Source organism: Ictidomys tridecemlineatus, chromosome 5 (assembly GCF_052094955.1).
Source record: "Ictidomys tridecemlineatus isolate mIctTri1 chromosome 5, mIctTri1.hap1, whole genome shotgun sequence".
In the NCBI taxonomy this organism is placed as follows: domain Eukaryota; kingdom Metazoa; phylum Chordata; class Mammalia; order Rodentia; family Sciuridae; genus Ictidomys; species Ictidomys tridecemlineatus.
This window is the reverse complement of record NC_135481.1, coordinates 44,428,256-44,449,252: the sequence shown is the minus strand read 5'-3', so window position 1 is coordinate 44,449,252 and position 20,997 is coordinate 44,428,256. Positions and strand designations below refer to the sequence as shown.

The window sequence follows — 20,997 nt, the reverse complement described above, 5'->3', positions numbered from 1 at the left end:
GTTTGGAGATTTTTCAAAAATAAGGTCTTGGGATTGGGGTTGTGGCTCAACGGTAGAGCACTTGCCTAGCAAGTATGAGGCCCTGAGTTCAATCCTCAGTACGACATAAAAATAAATAAAATAAAGGTATTGTGTCCATCTACAACTAAAACATAAATTAATTACACAAGACAGTACAATGACCTTGACATATCATACATTTGAATCAGATGGGATATAATAATAATAAAAACATAAATATAATAAAACATAAATATTTCAAAAAAATAAAAAATAAAAAAATCTTTCCAGGCAATGTGGTGCAGGCCTGTAAACCCAGCAGCTTTTAGAAGACTGAGTTAGGAAGATCACAATTTCAAAGCCAGTCTAAACAACTTAGTGAGGCCCTAGCTCTAAATAAAACATAAAAAGGGCTGAGGATATGCCAGTGGTTAAGTGCCCCTGAGTGTTCAATCCCCAGTACAAAAAAAACAACAAAAGTAAAACAAACTTTTAATAAGTATGAGAATCTGGTTAAGCAACCACATGATTACGCTAATTAGTAGACAAAATACTAATAACCAGACTTAGAAAAATTAAGTTCACTAATCATATAAACATGGGATATTATCATTCACATTAAAAGAGACATTTTAAAGAAACTATAAATGAGAACTTTCATAGAAACGAGCCAATATCCAAGGGAAAAAAAACAAAAAACTAATAATTGAGTAGATGATGAAGTAAGGAACTAAATGTAAATCTTTACCTTGAAACCTAACTTTACCAAGTCATGTCGTTTTAAGGCAGCATGAGTACAGGTCATAGCAATGATTTTGGCTTCCTTTACTAACAGGTATTTAGATCTGTCCAGTCCACTGCGGAGCAGTTCAGAGGCTCTGAATTCCTACAAGAGAGGGGATGAGTGAAAGATTACTTTAGGGTAACAAACAGGCTATGCATAAAACTAAAGAATCCAATCAATCAGTCGATTCTTGAGAAATTAATATGAATATCTCATAAACTAAGACTAATGAATCATAATTCTGTTTCTTATTATTTATGTACCAATTGAGTTCAAATAATAGCTGACAAGCTACAACTGGACTGATTTATGTGTGTGTATGCATAAAGTAAAATATTTACAATATAAACAAGAAAACTGAATAAAATAACAATTATCATTGTACCTGCATTATTCAAGGTTCCTCTTACAAATAAACTACTTCAAGTATTTACAGTGAAAGGAACTGAAGCAATAAACTCATTATATAGATGACAAATGAGCTGAAAAGCCATCAAGGGAATAAAATAACCCAGAGACTGAGAAGAGCAAAAAGTCCCTGCCACTTCTAGCCTAGGGAGGATAAAAGGTAAAAAAGTGGTGTGAGCAGAGCTCAGCGACTAGGGTCACAAAATAAGGGGGAACCACAATGGGCCAATCCAGCAGTCATGGAGGAGACGAAACACTAGGCAGAGGTAACTGAAGGAAAAAATACCTTGGCTTCTCCCTTTTCTAAACTCCTGCCCCATCTCTCAGGATGTGGCTAAACAGTCTTAAGTCAGTTGACATAGGCAGCTGGGACATGAAACCTACAAAGATCAGCCTGACCCTCAACCATGGTAGAGGTTGAAGACAGTCAATAGAGGGTGCGAGGAGCAAACAGGCCCAGGCAGAGTACCCAATATCAAGTTACCCATACTTTATCAAACTGTTTTAATATTTTTACCTTATTTCTTTAATAATTTAAACATTACTGATACAGGTAAGGTACCAGTCTTCCCACTCCTTCTTAAGGCAGCTACTGTTATGAATTGAGTATGTTCTTCACTTTGACTTTGTGTTTACTGAATCATAAATAAAATAAAACACCACTTTGCAGGTTTAAAATTTTAATTATTAACATATTTTTTAAAGAGAGAGAGAGAATTTTTTTTAATATCTATTTTTTGGTTTTCGGTGGACACAGCATCTTTATTTTATTTTTATGTGGTGCTGAGGATCGAACCCAGCGCCTCGCGCATGCCAGGCGAACACGCTACCGCTTGAGCCACATCCCCAGCCCAACATATTTTATATAATTGCTGTCTTTTTCCAATGATGTTGCTATAGAAAGACATTCCAGGGGACCCTGGGTTCTAGATGTACTCTTCTCTGTTTCTTCTGTGTATTGATGATTCTTATTTCATTTTAATACCATGATCAATTGTCCCAGCTAACACTGAAATCTCACTTTTTGCCTATCGATCAAGAGGTATGAGAAACTAAGAATGGCCATGTGGTAGTCTCAAATTCTCAAAGAACTATTGTTGGGGCTGGGGTTGTAGCTCAACTACTTGCCTTGAACGTGTTGAGGCCCTGGGTTCAATCTCCAACACCAAAATGGGGGTGGGGTGGGAGGGGTGTGGGGGTGTGGAGGGATGTAGGGGTATTGGTGAAAGCATTTCTTTCTTAAGAACTAATATCTTTATACCAAAAAAAACCAGAATAATGAGGATACGATTCATCTTAATTTTTGCTTATTTATTGAACAAAATTATAAATGTGTTTTTAATAATTTTACTTAAAAGTAACAATCTGACTTGTAACATCTGAATATTCCACATTTACTTCATTAGACAAAATACTAATAAAATTAAGAATCTTTAAAGGAAAATTAAAATCTTTACCTCAAGCTGAGTAAAGATTTTCTTAATATGTCTGAAACATCCTTCAGCAATTTCCATATCTTCTTCATAAGATTTGCCTTTAAAAATGGGTTGAGGAGCATTTGCAAAATATTCATGGAAAGGGAAGAAAGTGGAGATTTCCATAACATCTGGTAATGTACTACCTTTATTTTTCACTTTACTGATATATTCTTCCCAACGAGACATTACCTGTAGGAAAAAACACTTGCAATTTATTTTGCCAGGAATATGTTTTAAATGATAAAACTGAAAATAAATCTAGTAAAAATAAGATCTGCTAGGATAAAGGGAATAAATGCAATCTTTGGCCCAATATAACTATTTCTCCTCCAAGTCACTGATAGATTACTCTTCTTTCAAAAAAAGTAACCTTAGAATTTGAGGAGATAAAAAAAGGATCTTTAATAAAAAATGTAGAAACTGGAAAGAAACTTAAAGTCATTTCAGGACTTGAGGACAGGAGAAGAAGGGAGGGCAGGTATACTCTCTCTTAAACCTTTATATTTTTCCCTAAATCTCTTTAGAACATTTATAAAGAACTTCTGATTGAGTATATATTTGAAAGCACACTTTATGACTAATGTGATACAGTTCAATTACATCCTTGTACAAAGTCAGCTACGCACCTACCAGCCAGTTTCTACTTAACTTCAATTTTTATAATTCTCCCAGGTCTTTTTCTGTTATAATTTTAGTGTTTCTCAAAGTGTAGTCCTTATGCAGACTGAGGAGCTAAAAAAAAAAAAAAAAAAAAAAAAAGAAACAAAAAACCCCCCAAAACACAATTCCCACCCCTATTGAATGCTTTTAGGACAGGGCTTAGAAACTGACCCTGTGAAAAGCTTTCCTGATATAATTCTTTTATGCTGCAAACTGTTGATCTACACTGTGAAACTTCAAGTTCACCTTTTTAAAATTTATACATTATTTCTATTTTTTAAAAAATATTTATTTTTTAGTTTTAGGTGGACACAATATCTTTATTTTTTATTTTTATGTGGTGCTGAGGATCGAACCTAGTGCCTCATGCATGCTAGGCGAGCGTTCTATCACTGAGCCATAACCCCAGCCCCCATTATTTCTATTTTTAAAAGTAGTTTTTACTGAGAGACAAGTGATTTTTTTTCCTGTCAAATAGGCATTTAAGCATGATCTTTTTTCCATTCTTCAAAATTCTAAACAGTCTAAGTCGAGTGTAAACCTCTTTGCAAGACAGTGCATGTTTTCCTTGCTTTTCAAGAAACCATGAAATCTGTTCATTTTGAATGCATCAACTGGCTTGTCCATTTCCTCAGAATGAGCATGAGCCTATTCTTTCATATTTCAATGTTATGATTTGTATCTAAAATGTATTAGTATAAAGAGAATAAATTACATATAAAATATTCATTATTAGATTATTAATACATTTAGAATTATTAGCAACCCAATTAATAAAATTTATTTTTATTTATCTTATTTGGCTATTTCTCACTGGTTTTTATACTCAAAAAATATTAACCTTGATAAAAGTAATAGCATGCCATTAAACTGAAGTCAACAGAAATTTTAATTTACAGTCCCATTGTGTAATTAGTTCTAAGACATAATTTATTTTGGGAGATTTGAAAGAAAAATATGTTTTCCTTCATTAGTTGATTAATGAGATAGTAAAATTATAGAACTGTACTTTGTTACCACTGGGAGGCTAGAAAATGTAGTTAGATTTCTATAGTAATAAGAGGGGGGAAAAGGGAGGGAGGAGAGAGAGAGGCGTGAAACTTTGTAAAGGCAAGAAAGAAAAAATTTAAACCTTGCCAACACTGGCCTTCCACTGAATGAGTCATCAACCAAAGTTATTTAGCAAAGAAAAACTGAAAATAATAAAAAATACAAATACTTAACATTTATAAATATAGCTCTGGCAGTACCACATATTTTAATCTACTCAAGAAAAACAAAATAAGCGTTCAAGAAGAATATTAGGGATCCATTCCAATTTTCAACTGGGGACCATATTATAATTAATTATAATTTAAAAACCTTTAACATATTACCTGATATAAGAAGAAATAACCTGCAGTTTCACAAGTATATGAGGCATCTCCTGGAACGCCCAGACTCTTCTGTAGCCGTTTGACTTCTTCTAAAAGTTCTATTCTTCGAGCCAAGACATAATTAACTCTTCCATACCTAAAAATTTCAATTAGGTAAAAAGACAAAACTCTATAATGAAGAGACTTGGAAGGAAACTGTCCAAGAAATTAAAGAAAATAATAATAGAACTATAAACAGACAAAGAAAAAACAGTAGAAAACAATTTGTATTTAGGTGGTAGTTATTTAGGTGGTAGATTACCTCATACCAAATAAAGTATACCTAGGTCCAGTGTGATTTGGGTTTGTGTGGAGGGTAAATCAATTAGTTCAGCTATCTCTCCCCTGCCCCAAATAAAATTTCAACAAGTGCTGAGGGCCATTACCAAGTAGGAATGACGCATCGAAATTTCCTTGCCAAGCGTACCCCATGCTGCTTAGAGGACATTCGATGGGACATTGCATGCATGCTTTAATAAGGTGACCTTGCTCAAGGACCAAGGCAGATCTAGGTTTAGAGCTGATCAGGTTTGAGGAAGTAACCGGCTCCTTGAGTTTAAGGCGTTGCCAGTTTAAGATAATGGGTTTTAGGGAAGTTGGCGGTTGAAGATTATTGCTGGGATTAGGGTGTTCCCGCTGCTTGTTCCCGTTGAGTTCTCTTTTTTGAGATTAAAATAGGATTTGGAGATAGCCTCGTGGGGTAGGTGAATTGTGTGGGAGACAGCAGAACACGTTTGCCCCTGGACCTGTGTGGAGGCGGTGTGAGAGCGGGAATAAAGAATTGCTGTTTGAACCTACAAAGGTGTGTGGTGGCTCGTGATTCTGGTGCCAAGCCGAGACATTGGCCTTTGGCAAACAAGGAAGGGAGTACAGAGCATTCTGGTGCTAGACCACTAACAGTTTACTGATAAATAGCTTTGAATGGCACTGTTTTGCATTATCATGTTGGGAGATTAGATTACTTCCAAAAGCTTTAAGAAGTAATTAGAAAATATATTTGATCATCTACATATTCTAACATATAGCTTGGCACCCAAACCTATCAGCTTCCTAAATATTTGCTGAATTAATAAGAATATAGATGTTTGGGGAGTATTCTGTCCAAAGAAAGTTAAGAAACAAAGTAGTGGAACCAAAATTAGACCTCAAAGTTGATATATACTCTTTCCATAATGACAAAGTATCTCCCGTTAACTCTTCAATGCTTAAAACAAGACTGAAACAGTCTAATCATTGTTATTCACATATTTAAAGAACAGGCAAAGGAAGAAGTCATATTCCTAGATGCTCCATAATTCAGAAATTCATCTTTGAGGCAGCCAGGAATGATGAAGAGTAGAAAAGAGATATAAGACACGGTCTATGATTTGAAGAATTTTTCCACTTAGAAGGATAGAAACATCGTGAGAGGCAACTTTTTCTGTTTGCTTATCTATAGTTTAAATTTTTTTCTAAAATAAACACTTTGGTAATGAGAAAAAAATTAGGAGTATTTAGACCTAATAATAAAATCCTAATTCTTGTGACATAACATTAAACTTAAAAAAGCCAAACACAGCCGGGCGAGGTGGCACATGCCTGTAATCCCAGCTGCTGGGGGGGGGGGTGCTGAGACAAGAGGAACAGAGTTCAAAGCCAGCCCAGCAAAAGCAGGGCAATAAGCAACTCAGTGAGACCCTGTCTCTAAATAAAATACAAAATAGGGATGGGGATGTGGCTCAGTAGTTGAGTGCCCCTGGGTTTAATCACCAGTGCCAAAAAAAAAAAAACCAAAACAATATAAGTGAAACTCTTTGTACTATCTGCACAATTATTCTATAAATATACTTAAAAAAGAGACTACAAATTGTTTTTTAAAAAAGAAAAATACAAAACTTCAAATAGCCTGATTATTAAGAAAAGATTAACAGAAAGTTATTTTAAGAGAATATAATTATGAAAGGTAACCGCCCCTATACTATATTACCAGGTTTTTAAATATTTTTTCTTTAGAAAAAGTGATATTACTTTTTTTTAGAACGATCATTTTTCTTTTTAATTATGACAAAGAGAAAATATGCTCAAATGTATAAGCACACACATGCTAATAAGAGACAGAGCTTAACTTGTGCTTCTTCATGTTCATTGAACTCAATTATTAGATCTTAAAGTCTAATCATTTTCTTAAGTTAGCTTTAACATGAGAAAATACTGTGGAAAACTTCAGGAAATATCAGCAATAGAGCTGATGATTTATGGCATATTGTACTGTGTTACACACTGACTTTTTATGAGCTAAATATTTGGTGATCTCTGTAATATTAAGAACTCAGAATAGACATGAAGCATTAATATAGTACTCTTTTAATGTGTATGATCAATAGCCAACATATTAAATATGTTCAGCTATTATTATCTGAAATTGTGCTTTAAACATAAATTTAAGTATAAATGAGTCATAAATAATAACATATGAATGAGTTACAACTTTGAAGAAAAAAATGAAAATGAAGAAAAACATGTAGAAATTTAATCTGAAAAATTTTAGTCAATTTATAGTACATAATATTAATCATAAAGTACAACTAAACTGGCAATAAGCCCCCAAACTTACACTATCACTAAACTATTAATTTACATTTCTCTAAAAAAAAATCAACCTCTTAATTGGTACCTAAAAAAATGTAAATTAAATGTCAAGATGAAAAATGAAAAAAGAATCATCTAGAGTTGAACAGTTTTAAACTGGCAACATTAAAAATTAGTTCACTAAATAGAAAACAAATGGCAATTCACAATTTTATAGAGATAAACATGATAATCCTCTTCACAGAAATCACTGTATACCTGAAAACATGAATAATATATAGTCTAAGTGGGTTATACTAAAAATTTCAGAATTACATTTGATCATTCGTGGCTCTTTGCTCTTGGTGTGTCTTTAATAAAGGAGGAGAAAAAGTTAAATATTCTTTGGTACAGTGTTTCAAAATTCACCACCTTTTGCTTACCTGCTGAAATCTTTTTCTGTCTCCAGCTCTTCTTCTCCATGACCAAGACGTAGCAGGTGGCGCTCATCAATGTCTAACGCCATGATTTTCTCAAACAACTGGTTCAGGGCCTAGAGAATAAAGCAAAAACGATGATGGTCAGTTTCAAAGACTCAGTAGATATCTTTAAAAATAACAGAAACTAACATTTAGAATGACAGAGTATTATAAGGATCATAATCTAAACAGAAGGAAAAAGGTCTTATACTAGGCCATTTATAATTAAAACAAAATAATACTTTTATTGATTTCTGATATTGCCATATATATACACTTGGCCAAATGAATAAGTGGAAACAATAAAAACCATCCACCCATGAAAACTGAGCTTCTAATTTCTGAAAAGAGAAAGGATTGGTTCAGTAGTGCTATTTCCTCCAAGTTGTAATAAGTCCTAAAATAATTCACCATACTGAGTTTCATTTCACTCACAGCATTTACAAGGCTGCAGAGAACCAAAAAAGTTTTCACAGCTGGAAAAGGACAGTGAGAAGGCAGTGTGTATAGGTAGACTACAATAGAGAAATGTAAAATGTATCATTCAAATCTTAAGCTGAAAGTCTTAATTTCTCTTTACAATAAGCAGAGTGCTCATTTATCATAAACTATTCTGATGAAAGCCATTTGGAAGTCACTTCTTTCTACCTGTGAAATATTCATATTTAGAAGTTCTTCAAATCCTAATATTCATTATCTAAACCTCTGTAGTTATAAAGTTTTGCAGAAAGGCAAAAGTTTCACAGACTGGAAAAGTACACTAATAAAGACATCATTTAAAAATTGGCCCCATTCGAACATCTCTCCTTTATCACAAATGCAACTCCAACCCTACCCCATCAAGTCAACATCTAATCTCGTAAACATCCAAGTTCCATAATTTAAATACAGATATCCTTTACTATCAATATTCCAGTGAGTTCAGAAACTGAAGAGATAAGCAAATTTTCAGAAAAATTTCCCACTATCCTAACTTTTGATACTCAACTATTCAAAACTGAGGACCACAGAAAACATCAGAATAGATGGCATTACTTGCTTCCCTTAGTCAAGAATCACATAGATTTAGAGTGCAAAAAAAAAAAAAAATTATGATCTCAGAAAAACTATTCCATTGTGAATCAGAAGGATATTGAAGAAACTACTTGAAATACACATGCAAATGAAGACTTAATAAAAAAAAAAGTTAATTCAAGGAAAAATAATCAATAGAGGCCCTTAGAAAACAATGAATTCTTTGGGTATTTTTGCAAATTAACCTTCTCTATGATTGTGCTATATGTCAATCATAAATAAAGGACATTGTAGAAAGTCATATCAAGGTAGGACAAAATAGTAAAAAAAACTATGCTAAAAACTTATTATGCTAAAGACTTATTATTTGTTCATTTGAAGAATTCAGATAAGTATAATTATTACAGACTATATTTTATTAAGTGGAAGAAAGTACTTTCCATAATTTTTCTGTTTCCTTTATCAAGATGTAGTCCAAATCAATTCCCCAAGACAACTCCCCTGCATAAATTCACCATATTGTACAACAAGCCAACAGTACTCATAGACTTTGAAAACACTACATATAAAAACATGGGTGAATGAACTGGAGAGCATTGCTAAAAATAAATAAATAAAATTGTAGATTAAATGAAAAGATTGACATTCCCCAAACTCTGAACTTCTTTGTAGATGAAATCTTCTGAAGATGGGCCAAATGAAGTCACCACTAAGTATTTTTGAAGGATTAGAGGACCATGTAAAATCAGTATATTTTAGAATATTCTCAGAATTGCCTATCTATATTTTGCTCCAGAGTTAATAAGTATAATTTGTTCTTACTCATTTCTGACTGCTTCAGAAGGACCAGGAGCGCACACACGGCTTCAATGTAATAAGGATATTAACATGTACACTTCACAAAGATTTTAAATTCAATTTAGCATTAATATATTGTAGGCCTTGGGCTGGGATTGTGGCTCAGGGGTAGAGTGCTTGTCTGGCATGTGTGAGTCACTGGGTTTGATCCTTAGCACCACATAAAAATAAATAAATAAAATAAAGGTATTGTGTTCACCTACAATTAAAAAAAAATATATTGTAGATCTTAATCTTTTAGAAATATTCATTCTTCTAAATAAAGAAAAATGCTACCAGTAAGGGTTAGAAACTGAAGAGATAAATAAATTCAGTCAAAGAAGTAAAAGCAGTAGTGTGCACATGCATACATACAAATGCGCACACACATACACTTGCACACACTTACCTGATTGGAATGAGTAACAATTAGAGTTCTCTGCTCTGGGAAATTGTGGTAGATGTTGGATATGATCTGTACTGCCACATCTGTTTTTCCTGTACCAGGTGGGCCCACAACCTTGGAGAAGGGAAGAAGATGAATACATAATATTTATCAAATACTAAATTATCACATTACCATACACTAGAACTGAATGAGTAAATAACAAATTAAAAATTCATTGGATGGATTCAATATCATAATAGGGCAGAGTTGAAGAGTCAATAAACCTGAAAACAAAAAATAGGCGGTTTATAAGTGATGAAAAAGAAATATCATATGAACACTAATCAAAAGAAAGATGCATGATCATATTATCACCAGACAAAGTGGACTTTAGAGCAAAGATAATTGCCAGTGATAGAGACATTACATAATAATACAAGGGTCAATTCACCAAGATGACATAACAGCCTTGAGGTATGTTCCCATCTACAAAGCTTCAAAATACATTAGGCAAAAATTAACAGAAATGAAAGGAGAAACAGATTCACAATTATAGTTGAAGATGTCAATATTCTTCTCCCAGTAATCAAAAGAAATTACTGTTTCAATAGACAAAAAATCAGTAAGGATAGAAAAGAACTTAATATACATTCATTTCAAGTACATAGAAATAGTCACCAAGACAGATCATATCCTAGGCCAGAGATGAATCTTAGTAAATTAAAAAAGTAAAAACAAAACACCTGGGGCTGGGGTTGGGGTTGTGGCTCAGAGGGAGAGTGCTCGCCTCCTACGTTCGAGACCCTGGGTTCCATCCTCAGCACCACATACAAAAATAAGTGAAATAAAGGTGTTGTATCCAATTACAAAAAAAAAAAACCTTGAAACCACACGAAGAATACATTAGAAATTTGTGCTCACAAAAAACAAAACAAAACAAAAAAAAACCTGGTCTAAATTCAGATAACAACATATGTAATAGTAATTCTCTTACCATAGTGAGCCCAGGCTGCATTCCAGCACGGATAGCCTCTATCTGTGTATGAGTGAACTGAATAGTATTACTGTAAATAAAAGGGTCAATAAAAAGTTGGTTAGAAATAGAGATAGATGATATTTAGTATACATTTGGAAAAACAAGGACCAAAAGTCTATTCTGTATTTGCCTTTGTTCTGTCAATCTCTTTACATTTTCATAGTCCACCTCCAAGTAAAAGAATAAAATTTTTTGAGGGGGTACCTAGGATTGAACTTGGGGGCACTCACTTGACCACTAAGCCATATCCCTAGCTCGATTTTGTATTTTATTTAGAGTCAGGGTCTCATTGAGTTGCTTAGCACCTCGCCATTGCTGAGGCTGGCTTTGAACTCTTGATCCTCCTGTCTCAGCCTCCCTCTCTGTAGGGATTACAGGTGTGCAATTACTTTTTGATACATAGTCCATTTCAGACCTGTTTTGTCCTGCAAAAGTTGCTGTTCCCTAATATTATGACACTTTTTTAGTTACGGGACATTTGCACTAGGGCTACTGCTCTAAGTAACACAGGGTCATGAAATAAGAACTCTACTCAAATTAAGGTAACCCTGTGTAGTAGCATTTCATTCTCAGAGTACCTGAACATGTTCCTTTCTGAAATATTATTATAGAGTAGCCTAAAATGTCTGAGCTATTCAGTTGGTTAACAAAATAAAAGGAAAGAGGGTCCAGAAACTAAAGTATCTTAAGGTTTTAAAAGTATAAGAAAGCCAAGTCTAGTGTTGCCTGCCTGTGAGCCCAGCAACTCAGGAGGCTGAGGCAGGAGGATTGAAAGTTTGGGGCGAACGTTGGCAATTTAGTGAGATCCTGTCTCAAAGTAAAAAAAAATAAAAAGGGCTTGGAAGTTAGTGCAGTGGTAGAACATCTCTGGCCTTAATCCCCAGTAATGCGAAAACTGAATGAATGAACAAATGAATGAATTAAGTTATAATAAAAACAGTAACCCAACTGAAACAGCGAATTTACAATACTTAGAATAAGTAGTAAAATTACCGTTTGGGTTGGTTATAAGGATAAGGTCCCCTATTAGGAATAACATGAGGTTCAACAATTAAGGTTTTTGCCTCTTCAGTGTCTTCATCTTCATCTGCATCTTTCCTTTTCTTCCCCTTTCCACTTCTTACTGGAAAAGTTATCCTACAAGACCAAAACCTTTGTTTGATTTATAATTAAAAAGGATTTATTAAGTACCTATCTTGTGCATGACTTATATGGAGAATAATCAGATGAGTAAAAAACATTTTTGGCTTAAGGGAGCTTATTATTTGTATAAGCTGAACAAAAGTAAATTCATAAGCATTAAAATGTGATGTTAAAAAATAAGTCTTCAGATTAGGAAAAAGTCATCCAATTTTGAGAGATCAAAGAAACAGAAAATATTTACGCCATATGCACTATAAGAGCTATATTTGTGTCCTTGACTGAATCAGAAAAGACAATAAGGGACAGGAAGCAGTTGAGTCTCAAAGAATTTAGATATCTGAAAATGGAAAGGGAAGATACTACTGGAAGAAAGAAGTAACAGCAGAGGTCAAGTACAAGCAGCCTAATTTTGCTGGAATGTGGGGTGAAACAGAGAAAAGTAAAGGACAGATGTGCATCTTTAGCCTAGTTATGACCCTTCTAGAACATCTAGCTTTTTAGGCAGAGGTTCTTAGCCTGGGGGTGAAGGTGACTCTCCATAGGGAGGAAAGTCCAATGAACTTTCAAAAATTAAACTAAAAAAATGAATTATCTACATGCAATTTTTTCAATCTTTCTTCAAAACCTTAAAAAATAGACAGTACCTGAAACTGCTAAGAATTAGTAGGAAGCTAAGGGGGTCAGCCTTATTTGTTAAGCAAAAGGAGCAATCACTTTTCTTAGTTAGGGAGTGAGTAGCTCTAGTAGTTAGGCATTTAATAGTTCAAGTGGAGAGAGAGAGGTAGGAAAGACACCACCACCACCACAAGGACCGAGGGCCTAGAGATGTAGTAGTAAGGAATGACATTTGAAAAAACTATCTCTATAGCAGAAGCTACTCTATGGGTCAGGAATTATTAAAGTAAACATTTAAAAAAATAATGCTGAGATTTTAAGATGGTGACTGGAACTTTTGTCATTAACAGAATTAGGAAGTATGGCAACAGACAAGGTTTGGCTGTTACAAAGGATATATTTTTAAATGTTTAATTATTATATTTTATTTAACATTCAACTGAAAGCTGTGTATTATAATGTCCAACTAAGAAAGTAAGCCCAGGGCTGGGGTTGTGGCTCAGTGGTAGAGCTCTTGTCTATCATGTGTGAGGCACTGGGTTCGATACTCAGCACCACATAACAAAATAAATAAAATAAAGGTCTATCAACAACTAAAAAAAATTATTAAAAAAAAAAAACAACAAGAAAGTAAGCAAACCCAGGAATACCACCCATACTATCTGAGTCCTTTGCCTCTAATCCATATGAAGAATTCATATGAAGAATTCAGGGATCAGCAACCAAGTGCTCTAGGTACTTCATTCTATTTTTCTACTCAAAACTTTAAAACCAAAGCTAATTTAACATTTAATACAATTATATTTTGAATACAGGTTGAGTATCTCTAATATGAAATGCAAAATCTGAAATGCTCCCAAATATGAAATTTTTTAAGCACTGAGATGACACTCAAAAAAGTTTCAAATTTTGTCTTTGCTAGCTACTCTTCTGACTGAGAACTGATATTCAAAATAGATGAAGAACTCAGAAGAACCTAACATCAAAAACACAAATTATTTAATTAATAAATGGGCAAACAATAGATGAATAACGAAAATGTAGTATATATGCACAATGGAGTTTTATTGTCATAAAGAAAAACGAAATTATGTCATTTGCAGAAAAATGGATGGAACTTGAGATCATTAGGTTAAGTGAAATAAGCCAAACTCAAAGATCAAGGGTCATATTTTTTTTTTCTCATATGTGAAAGCTAGAGATGAAAAAAAAAAAATTAGGGGCAAGGGTCTCATGAAAACCAAAGGGAGGAACAATAGAGTAGAGGAAAGAGATCAGGAAGAGAGAAAAGAGGAGGAAAAGGAAAAATTGTGGAGAATGATACTAGCCAAATTCTATTGTTATAATTCATATATGCATTATATGAATGCATAAAACCCCTCCATTATCTACAACTATAATACACCAATAAAACATATGGAAAAAAAGTTCTGGATTTTGAAACATTTGACATTTTAGATTTTCAGATTAAGAATGCTCAACCAGTAAATCTATGAAAATATCCCGAAGTCTGAAAAACTCTGAAATCTAAAACACTTGTGGTTCCAAGCAATTAAATAAATGATACTCAACCTGTATTTAAAATCTGTGAAAGCAAGCAAGGGTAAAAGAAATAAAGTTCAACATCAGATGGCTATGTGTATTAATTAGAAAATATATCAGATTAAGGGGACTAGGGCTATGAGCTCAGTGGTGAAGTGCTTGCTTAGCATATGTGAGGCCCTGAGTTCAATCCCCACCACTGCTACCCCCCCCAAAAAAGAAGAAAATATATCAGATTATATGTAAAATGCAAAGAAATATTTCATCAGACACTATATTTCATTTTCTCCAGACAACACACATTTACTGATTTTTGTTTTTGCTTTTGTTTTGTGGTGCTGGGGACCAAATGCAGGGCCTTGTGCATGTGAAGCAAGCACTATACAAACTGAGCTATATCTCCAGTCCTTTTACTGATTTTTTTTTTATAAGACATGAAGCTACTTTAATTGTGGTTTTAAAATAGCTTCTGCCCTAAGAGTAAAATATAATAACTTATTTCAGTGATTATATGTAGGGGCTGTCAAAACAAAAACCTGATAAAATAACTTAAAATTCACTTCAGCCATTGGTGCTAATGGCCTATCACAGACAGACTACAGAAGGCTTGAAAGGAGTACATCTAGGTCTGACTTTACCTGAAAGGGGGTATCTGTAGAGCTGGGTCATCCACAGTTACTTTAACATTATGACCAGGAAAGCTGGCTTTTAAATGTTCAATGGAGAGAAATGTATCATTGAAATCAAGGGTAGCAATCTGATTGGGCATTTTTGAATAATGGGCACTACTTGGGTCCCCATAACCTAAAATGATATCATGCAGCCAGTCAGGTACCACACAATCAGTATTCATCAGGTTTCGAATAGTCTCCAGCACAGCCTGTCAGTAAAAGAACAGAAAAGGATTGTGTCAATAAGACATCTCAAACATTTGCACTTCACTGGAATGCAGAGCTGGCTGCACTAATCCAGAATTCCCAAGTGTTTCAGGGCAAGAAGCTATTTTCTGCTGACAGGTGCTTGGCTAGACTGAATCAACAGCTATATTTTCAGCTGATACCATACCCTGATTTAAACAAAAGACCAAACTTAGAAAGAACAGTTTATCCATTGAGTTCACTTAGAATGACATAAATGAATTTACCACTTAACTCCTACTGAGTAGGATAAAAATCAGACTCATGTCAACCCAATAGCATGAAAACATTACAGAATCAAAGAAAATGCTTCCTTAGAAACTCCTGCAGTCTTCTTCTCTTATAATCCAGAGTTCTTGTGTTAAAGTCACATAAAACTAGAGCACATTAGTGTATGCCTAAATTATGAAACACATCACAACTCAGAAATACTAAAATTAGCATGGTGAGAAATATCAATAAAGTAAACAAAATTATAAAAATTAAGAAAATGTCAAGTAAAATTACAGAATAAAGAATCAGGACTACAACAAAAAGTTATTATAGTAGCTAATACATATATACTGTCAAAAGTAATTACCAAAAGTCAAGGCAGATTCTTATAAAAATCACCTCAACAAAGTAATCTATCCTACATATAGAAATTAGGAGATGAGGCTATTAATTTCAAAGAATAAAATAACCAAATCAATGTTGTTTTAAATGGTAATTGCTACAAAACCCAATTTAAAAAATCACAGGATAGACTATGTTAATCTTAGTGCCTGGTTTTATATACTTGCCTTTTTCACTATCTGAAATTCTCTTGGTTCATATACTTCATTACTTGTTTGTCATTTGTTTAACTCCCAACTAAAATATAATTTTCAGAGTAGAAGGGACCTAGAACAGTTGGAATATGGGATGCATGCATGGATATACAGACAGATTAATGAGTATGTTCATATAACACTGATGAATAAGATGAAAGCTCTGCCCTGTAAGAAAATTGTAATTCTAGCAGGGAGATAAAATATGTCCTTCACTATACATATACCCTGATTTAAACAAAAGACCAAACTTGGCAAGAACAAAGCAGCAGAATGTGGCCGACAGTAAAGAATATTACAAAATACAAGAATATAGTTCATAGTGGATGAGAGATATGGATGCAGGGGAGACTTTTAACATTAGAAAAGGTTTCATGAAGGACAGTGGCACTTTAATTTAGCTCAAGTACAGAATTTCTGAAGCACTCTGATTTATGTCATCATTAATAAAAAGTCACAGAAATATTCTGAGAAGCAAGACTAAAATGATCAGTGTTAAGAATAGGAGGAAAGGTATGAAATACAGGTAATTATGAGGAAACTAGGGAAGAGACACATACAACTGTCTAGGAAGAAGTGAAATATCCAGATCAGAATAGGCTGTAGGAACTGGAAAAGAAAGAAGGAAATGTGGGATGCTGCTCAGGTAAACAAGAAAACACCCAAGATACAAAAAAAGTATTCTTTCTTTCCCCAAACAGGCAAGCTTTGGGAAAGTTCCCCCTTTGTTTGATCAGAACCTCGATGTCTCTTCTAAACTCCCTGATACCTTCATGTGTACCCTTCTTATGGCTTTTGGCACCTTCTAATCTTTCATGGTAGTTATTTGTTTATATTTCTAATTTCCCTTGTTAGTAGTTAAGCTCTCTAAAGGTATAAGTTGTTTTATTCATCTTTATAAAGCATTAAATAAATACATATAGGAAAGGATTTTTTGTTTAAAGTAAAGTGATTGAGATTCATTTACTGAAAACTGACTAAATGTGAGACTGTCCTTCATTCACTCAAAAAATATTTGTTAAGCACATACTATATACCAGGCATAGCTCTAGGTGTTAAGATTATGTTGAAAGACAAAGATCTTGCTCTCATAATCTAACGGTGAAGTCAGATTAGTAAATATATAATTATCAGGTATGTCAAGGAGTTTGAAAAAAAATAGAGCTAATAGGATAGAGAATACTGAGAAGGGATAAGTAGGTAATCTTACCTACTTCAAGTAAGGTTGCCAAGGAAGGCTTCTCTTACCAGTTGGCATTTAAACTCAGTTGTTCATGTGCAATTAAGGAAAAAAACATGCAAATACCAAGAAAGACTGTCTATGGAGAGGGTACACTATGTGCAATCTTGAATTATTAAGGAACAGCAAAAAAAAAAAAAAAAAAAAAAGAAAAGAAAAAACGGTGTGGCTTTTATTTAGTGAATAAGAGATAAAAGAAAATAAGAGAGGAAGCCAGAGGACATATATGGCAAGGCCTTCTGAATTATGGTAAGAATTTCCTAAATGACAGGAAACATTAAAGAATGTTGAAAAGGGGAACCAAAGTATAATTTACATTTTAAAAGGATTATTCAGCTACTAGGTGGAGAATAGTGGAATAGTGGAATGGAAGTATCTCACAAGAATGGTGCAGGGATGGGAGAATTGAAGGTGTCTAGACATGGCATCAGTGGAGGTAGTAAGCTAATCAAATTATTGATGGATTGCATGTGTAGTTTAAACAAAAAGAAATCAAGAATATCTCCACTGTTCTTGTCTTCAACAATAGGGAGAGATGGTTCTTTTATTTTTATAGTGAGAAAGTTTCTTTATTTGACAGTTTTCTGGTTTGTTTTCATAACAATGGGTAAGAAGAGGTAATAAAGTAATAGGAATGTACAAGAAACTCTGCATTTTTGGGGTACAGAGGAAAGAAGAGCACTTTCCACAAAATCTAGATGTTATCAAATGCTAGATATGCTCAATGTTTAAGGTTTATAATATAGTTTCAAATAATAATTTAAAATATCTTCCTTAAACTCTTCTCCCCACAAAATTATAAAAGTAAAATCATAAGTCCCTAAATCTCTCCTTGTCACTAATGAATAAAGTACAGATATATTATATATCAGAGTAATTCAGAGCCTTGGGGTTCCACATTTGGATGTAAATCTACTTTTGATTTAAAAGAGAAATTCTAGTAAATAAGTAAACAGTTTTCTTCACTTCATCCTGGGATATAAACTGAGTACCTAATATTAAAAAAAGATAGACAACAGGGTGACCTTTTGAAAAAAACCTCCATTCATATTTTAAATTTTTATTTCTCAAAAAACAAAACAGATTTAACAAATTAATTTCCTTAAATTATTATATTTAATCAATGTTAAGAATTTAAGAATATTATTTAGAATAAAATTAAAGTGATTATTATTTGCTTAACAAATATTTTATACCCAACATTAATGCATTTTGTCTTAAGATTATTTAAATTGTGACATAAGTACTTTTAGTTATATAGCCAAAACAATACCTTAAAGTTATTTTCCTTTGGTTTTCTCCTCATTATTATATTGAAAGTTTCATATACATCTTCTGCTCCATTTTGTATAGTATTGGTCATATCCTGTTGATACTGGTTTGGATCCAAAAATACTCTAAACGTTCTTGATTCTCCTCTAAGATTGGGTCTGGGTTCAGGTCCTAAACATTTTTAAAGTTTGTTAAATACTTTTCAAATACTGAAGTAAGTTAACAGTATTTCTTTTCTAGGAAAAAAAAAATTGGATAAACCATCCAGACTTAACTCTAACCATTCTTCTCACTGAAATGCCCTCTACTTATCCACTTCATATTCCAAGAAGCTGAAAGCATTTTCTCCTTTCTCTATAGATTCTTATGATTCCTTTCAAGTCACATAATATTTACGATGCAATGCTGTGAACTGCAACTATTTGTATATATCCCCAACTAATATTGGAGCTCTTAGAAATCAAAGAACTTATCTTGTCAGTCACTCATAGCTCCTTCTAGGGCTTTACATACAGTAAGTACTCATAAATATTTTCAGAGTAATTAAATTTCATACTTAAGAGATTTAATGGATAATTTCTCTATTCCTAATTTGACAGAGGCTGATCACTCTCCTCAACCTTCTATATTCTGTCTACTATTACCAGAATAAAAGAAAATTTTATATATACAGAAAAATGGGGTATTAATGGCTGAAAGCCCAAATGCTTCTTTTTGTCCCTTTGCCTTCTCTCCTCTTTTGGGGTCTTAGACCTCAAATTGTAGTTCCATTATGTAGCCTTATGATTATTCTACCCAGTCTCCATTTCCTTCTATTCTAGAGATGAATAGCCCAGACAGCAGCAGTTTAGCAGTGATGTGATCTCAAAAATCACAGATGATAGAAGCTGATTTAAGTTTTAAGGGAACTTTATCAACCAAGTTGTAAAATAAACATTAGTCTTGGGAGTACTCATAATTTAAGAGGTATTTTTTATAAAGGAAGTTAGGACAACAGAAGAAAGAATTTCAAAGGAACAATTAGTGATAAGCATATAAGAGGTGACTAACCCTGTAAAGCAGTTTTTAAGTGATAATATGCTGTCATCTCAGGCAGGGTCATTCTGTCTATACAATAATTCTGTTTAACATCCCTGGACCTCACCCACAAAATGCCAACAGACTGTCATTAACCACCCTTACCCTAGTCATTTGACAATTTTTGTATCACTACATATTTCCAACTGCCGAGCAGTATTGTTTCCAGTTGAGAACCATTACTGTAATGAATCAACACAGTAAAACTTAAGAAAAAAATTAGATAAATATATCACTGAATATAAAAAAAGCTTTAACAATTACAAGAATTGTTTAGGAATTTTTCAAAGCAATAGTGTAAAGTATTATAAAACGATATTTTGAATAAATGTGATTTCAAAAAGATCCTATCATCTCCAGTATCTAACACAGAAACTTTTACAAAAATACTTGACACATAATTGTGCATATTTTGGGATAATATTTTACATCTAACACAGAAAATTTGAACCATAGTACTTATTTCTAAAACTTTGAAGTAGGTACCTTACACATCCTTTATATACTCTTTATGTTGAATTAGTATGTACACAACTAAGAATTTTACTTAAGAAGAAAAAAGAAAAAAGGCAAAGAAACTTATTCTGTACACACAATTTCAAAGAGACAGACCACCGTACCATCCTCAATGACACGCCCTTTATCATCCAGCATGCCCTGGATTTCACAGCCTCTGACATAAACCAGGCCAACCTGCTCGATGAATGGTCTTCTCCGGTCAAACTTTGTGCCATAAGGTTTTGTGGGACGCACAGTAATTAAAAAACATACATCATGTTTACGAAGACCTAGTAAAACATAAAAAGACATTTTTATTTTTTAGAACTTCGTTGTTTTAGTCTTTTGTTGGCAAATTCTCAACCTTTTATAAGGAACAGATATTAAAAAACAATTTTAAATATTAAGGGTGACCAATGATCATATTTGCACTGTATACAATTATGAGTTTTCCTATAACTTTTAATACTTAATATCTCACAGCAATAATTATATTGAAACTTCTTTTATATTAAATTAGAAACTTTTATATCATGAATTCATTATTGAATAAGCCTTTTAAGTCATACTCCAAAATTGGATGCTCATCATCATTCTTATTTTTAACATTCTTAGTAAATAACCAAAAATGTGGTTGCCATATAACTCATATGCATCATATTTAGCAGGTTTCTTTTTTTTAAAGTAGGTTTCTAACATCAATTTAAGCCATCTATCAGTGTCATTCCAAATACAGCCTAACTGTATTGCATTAAAACAGGTCAATCAAGAATCATTCATCAAGGCACAAAAAGATTGTTTACAGATAATACCATGAGAAATATGGTTAAATATATAT

At 33.2% G+C, this 20,997-nt stretch overlaps 1 protein-coding gene across 1 annotated transcript in view; it reads right to left on the bottom strand.

Moving 5' to 3' along the window:
• Window positions 1–20,997, bottom strand: part of Aqr (aquarius intron-binding spliceosomal factor) — a 109,590-nt gene that overhangs the window by 24,447 nt on the left and 64,146 nt on the right. Inside the window, exons 18-27 of the mRNA XM_005337128.5 lie at window positions 20,282–20,449; window positions 18,586–18,755; window positions 14,985–15,226; window positions 12,040–12,183; window positions 11,005–11,074; window positions 10,032–10,142; window positions 7,736–7,845; window positions 4,707–4,842; window positions 2,650–2,859; window positions 749–886 (exon numbers count right to left, since the gene is read on the bottom strand). Coding sequence (XP_005337185.1) covers window positions 749–886; window positions 2,650–2,859; window positions 4,707–4,842; window positions 7,736–7,845; window positions 10,032–10,142; window positions 11,005–11,074; window positions 12,040–12,183; window positions 14,985–15,226; window positions 18,586–18,755; window positions 20,282–20,449 — 1,499 coding nt within the window. The remainder of the gene's footprint in view (window positions 1–748; window positions 887–2,649; window positions 2,860–4,706; window positions 4,843–7,735; window positions 7,846–10,031; window positions 10,143–11,004; window positions 11,075–12,039; window positions 12,184–14,984; window positions 15,227–18,585; window positions 18,756–20,281; window positions 20,450–20,997) is intronic.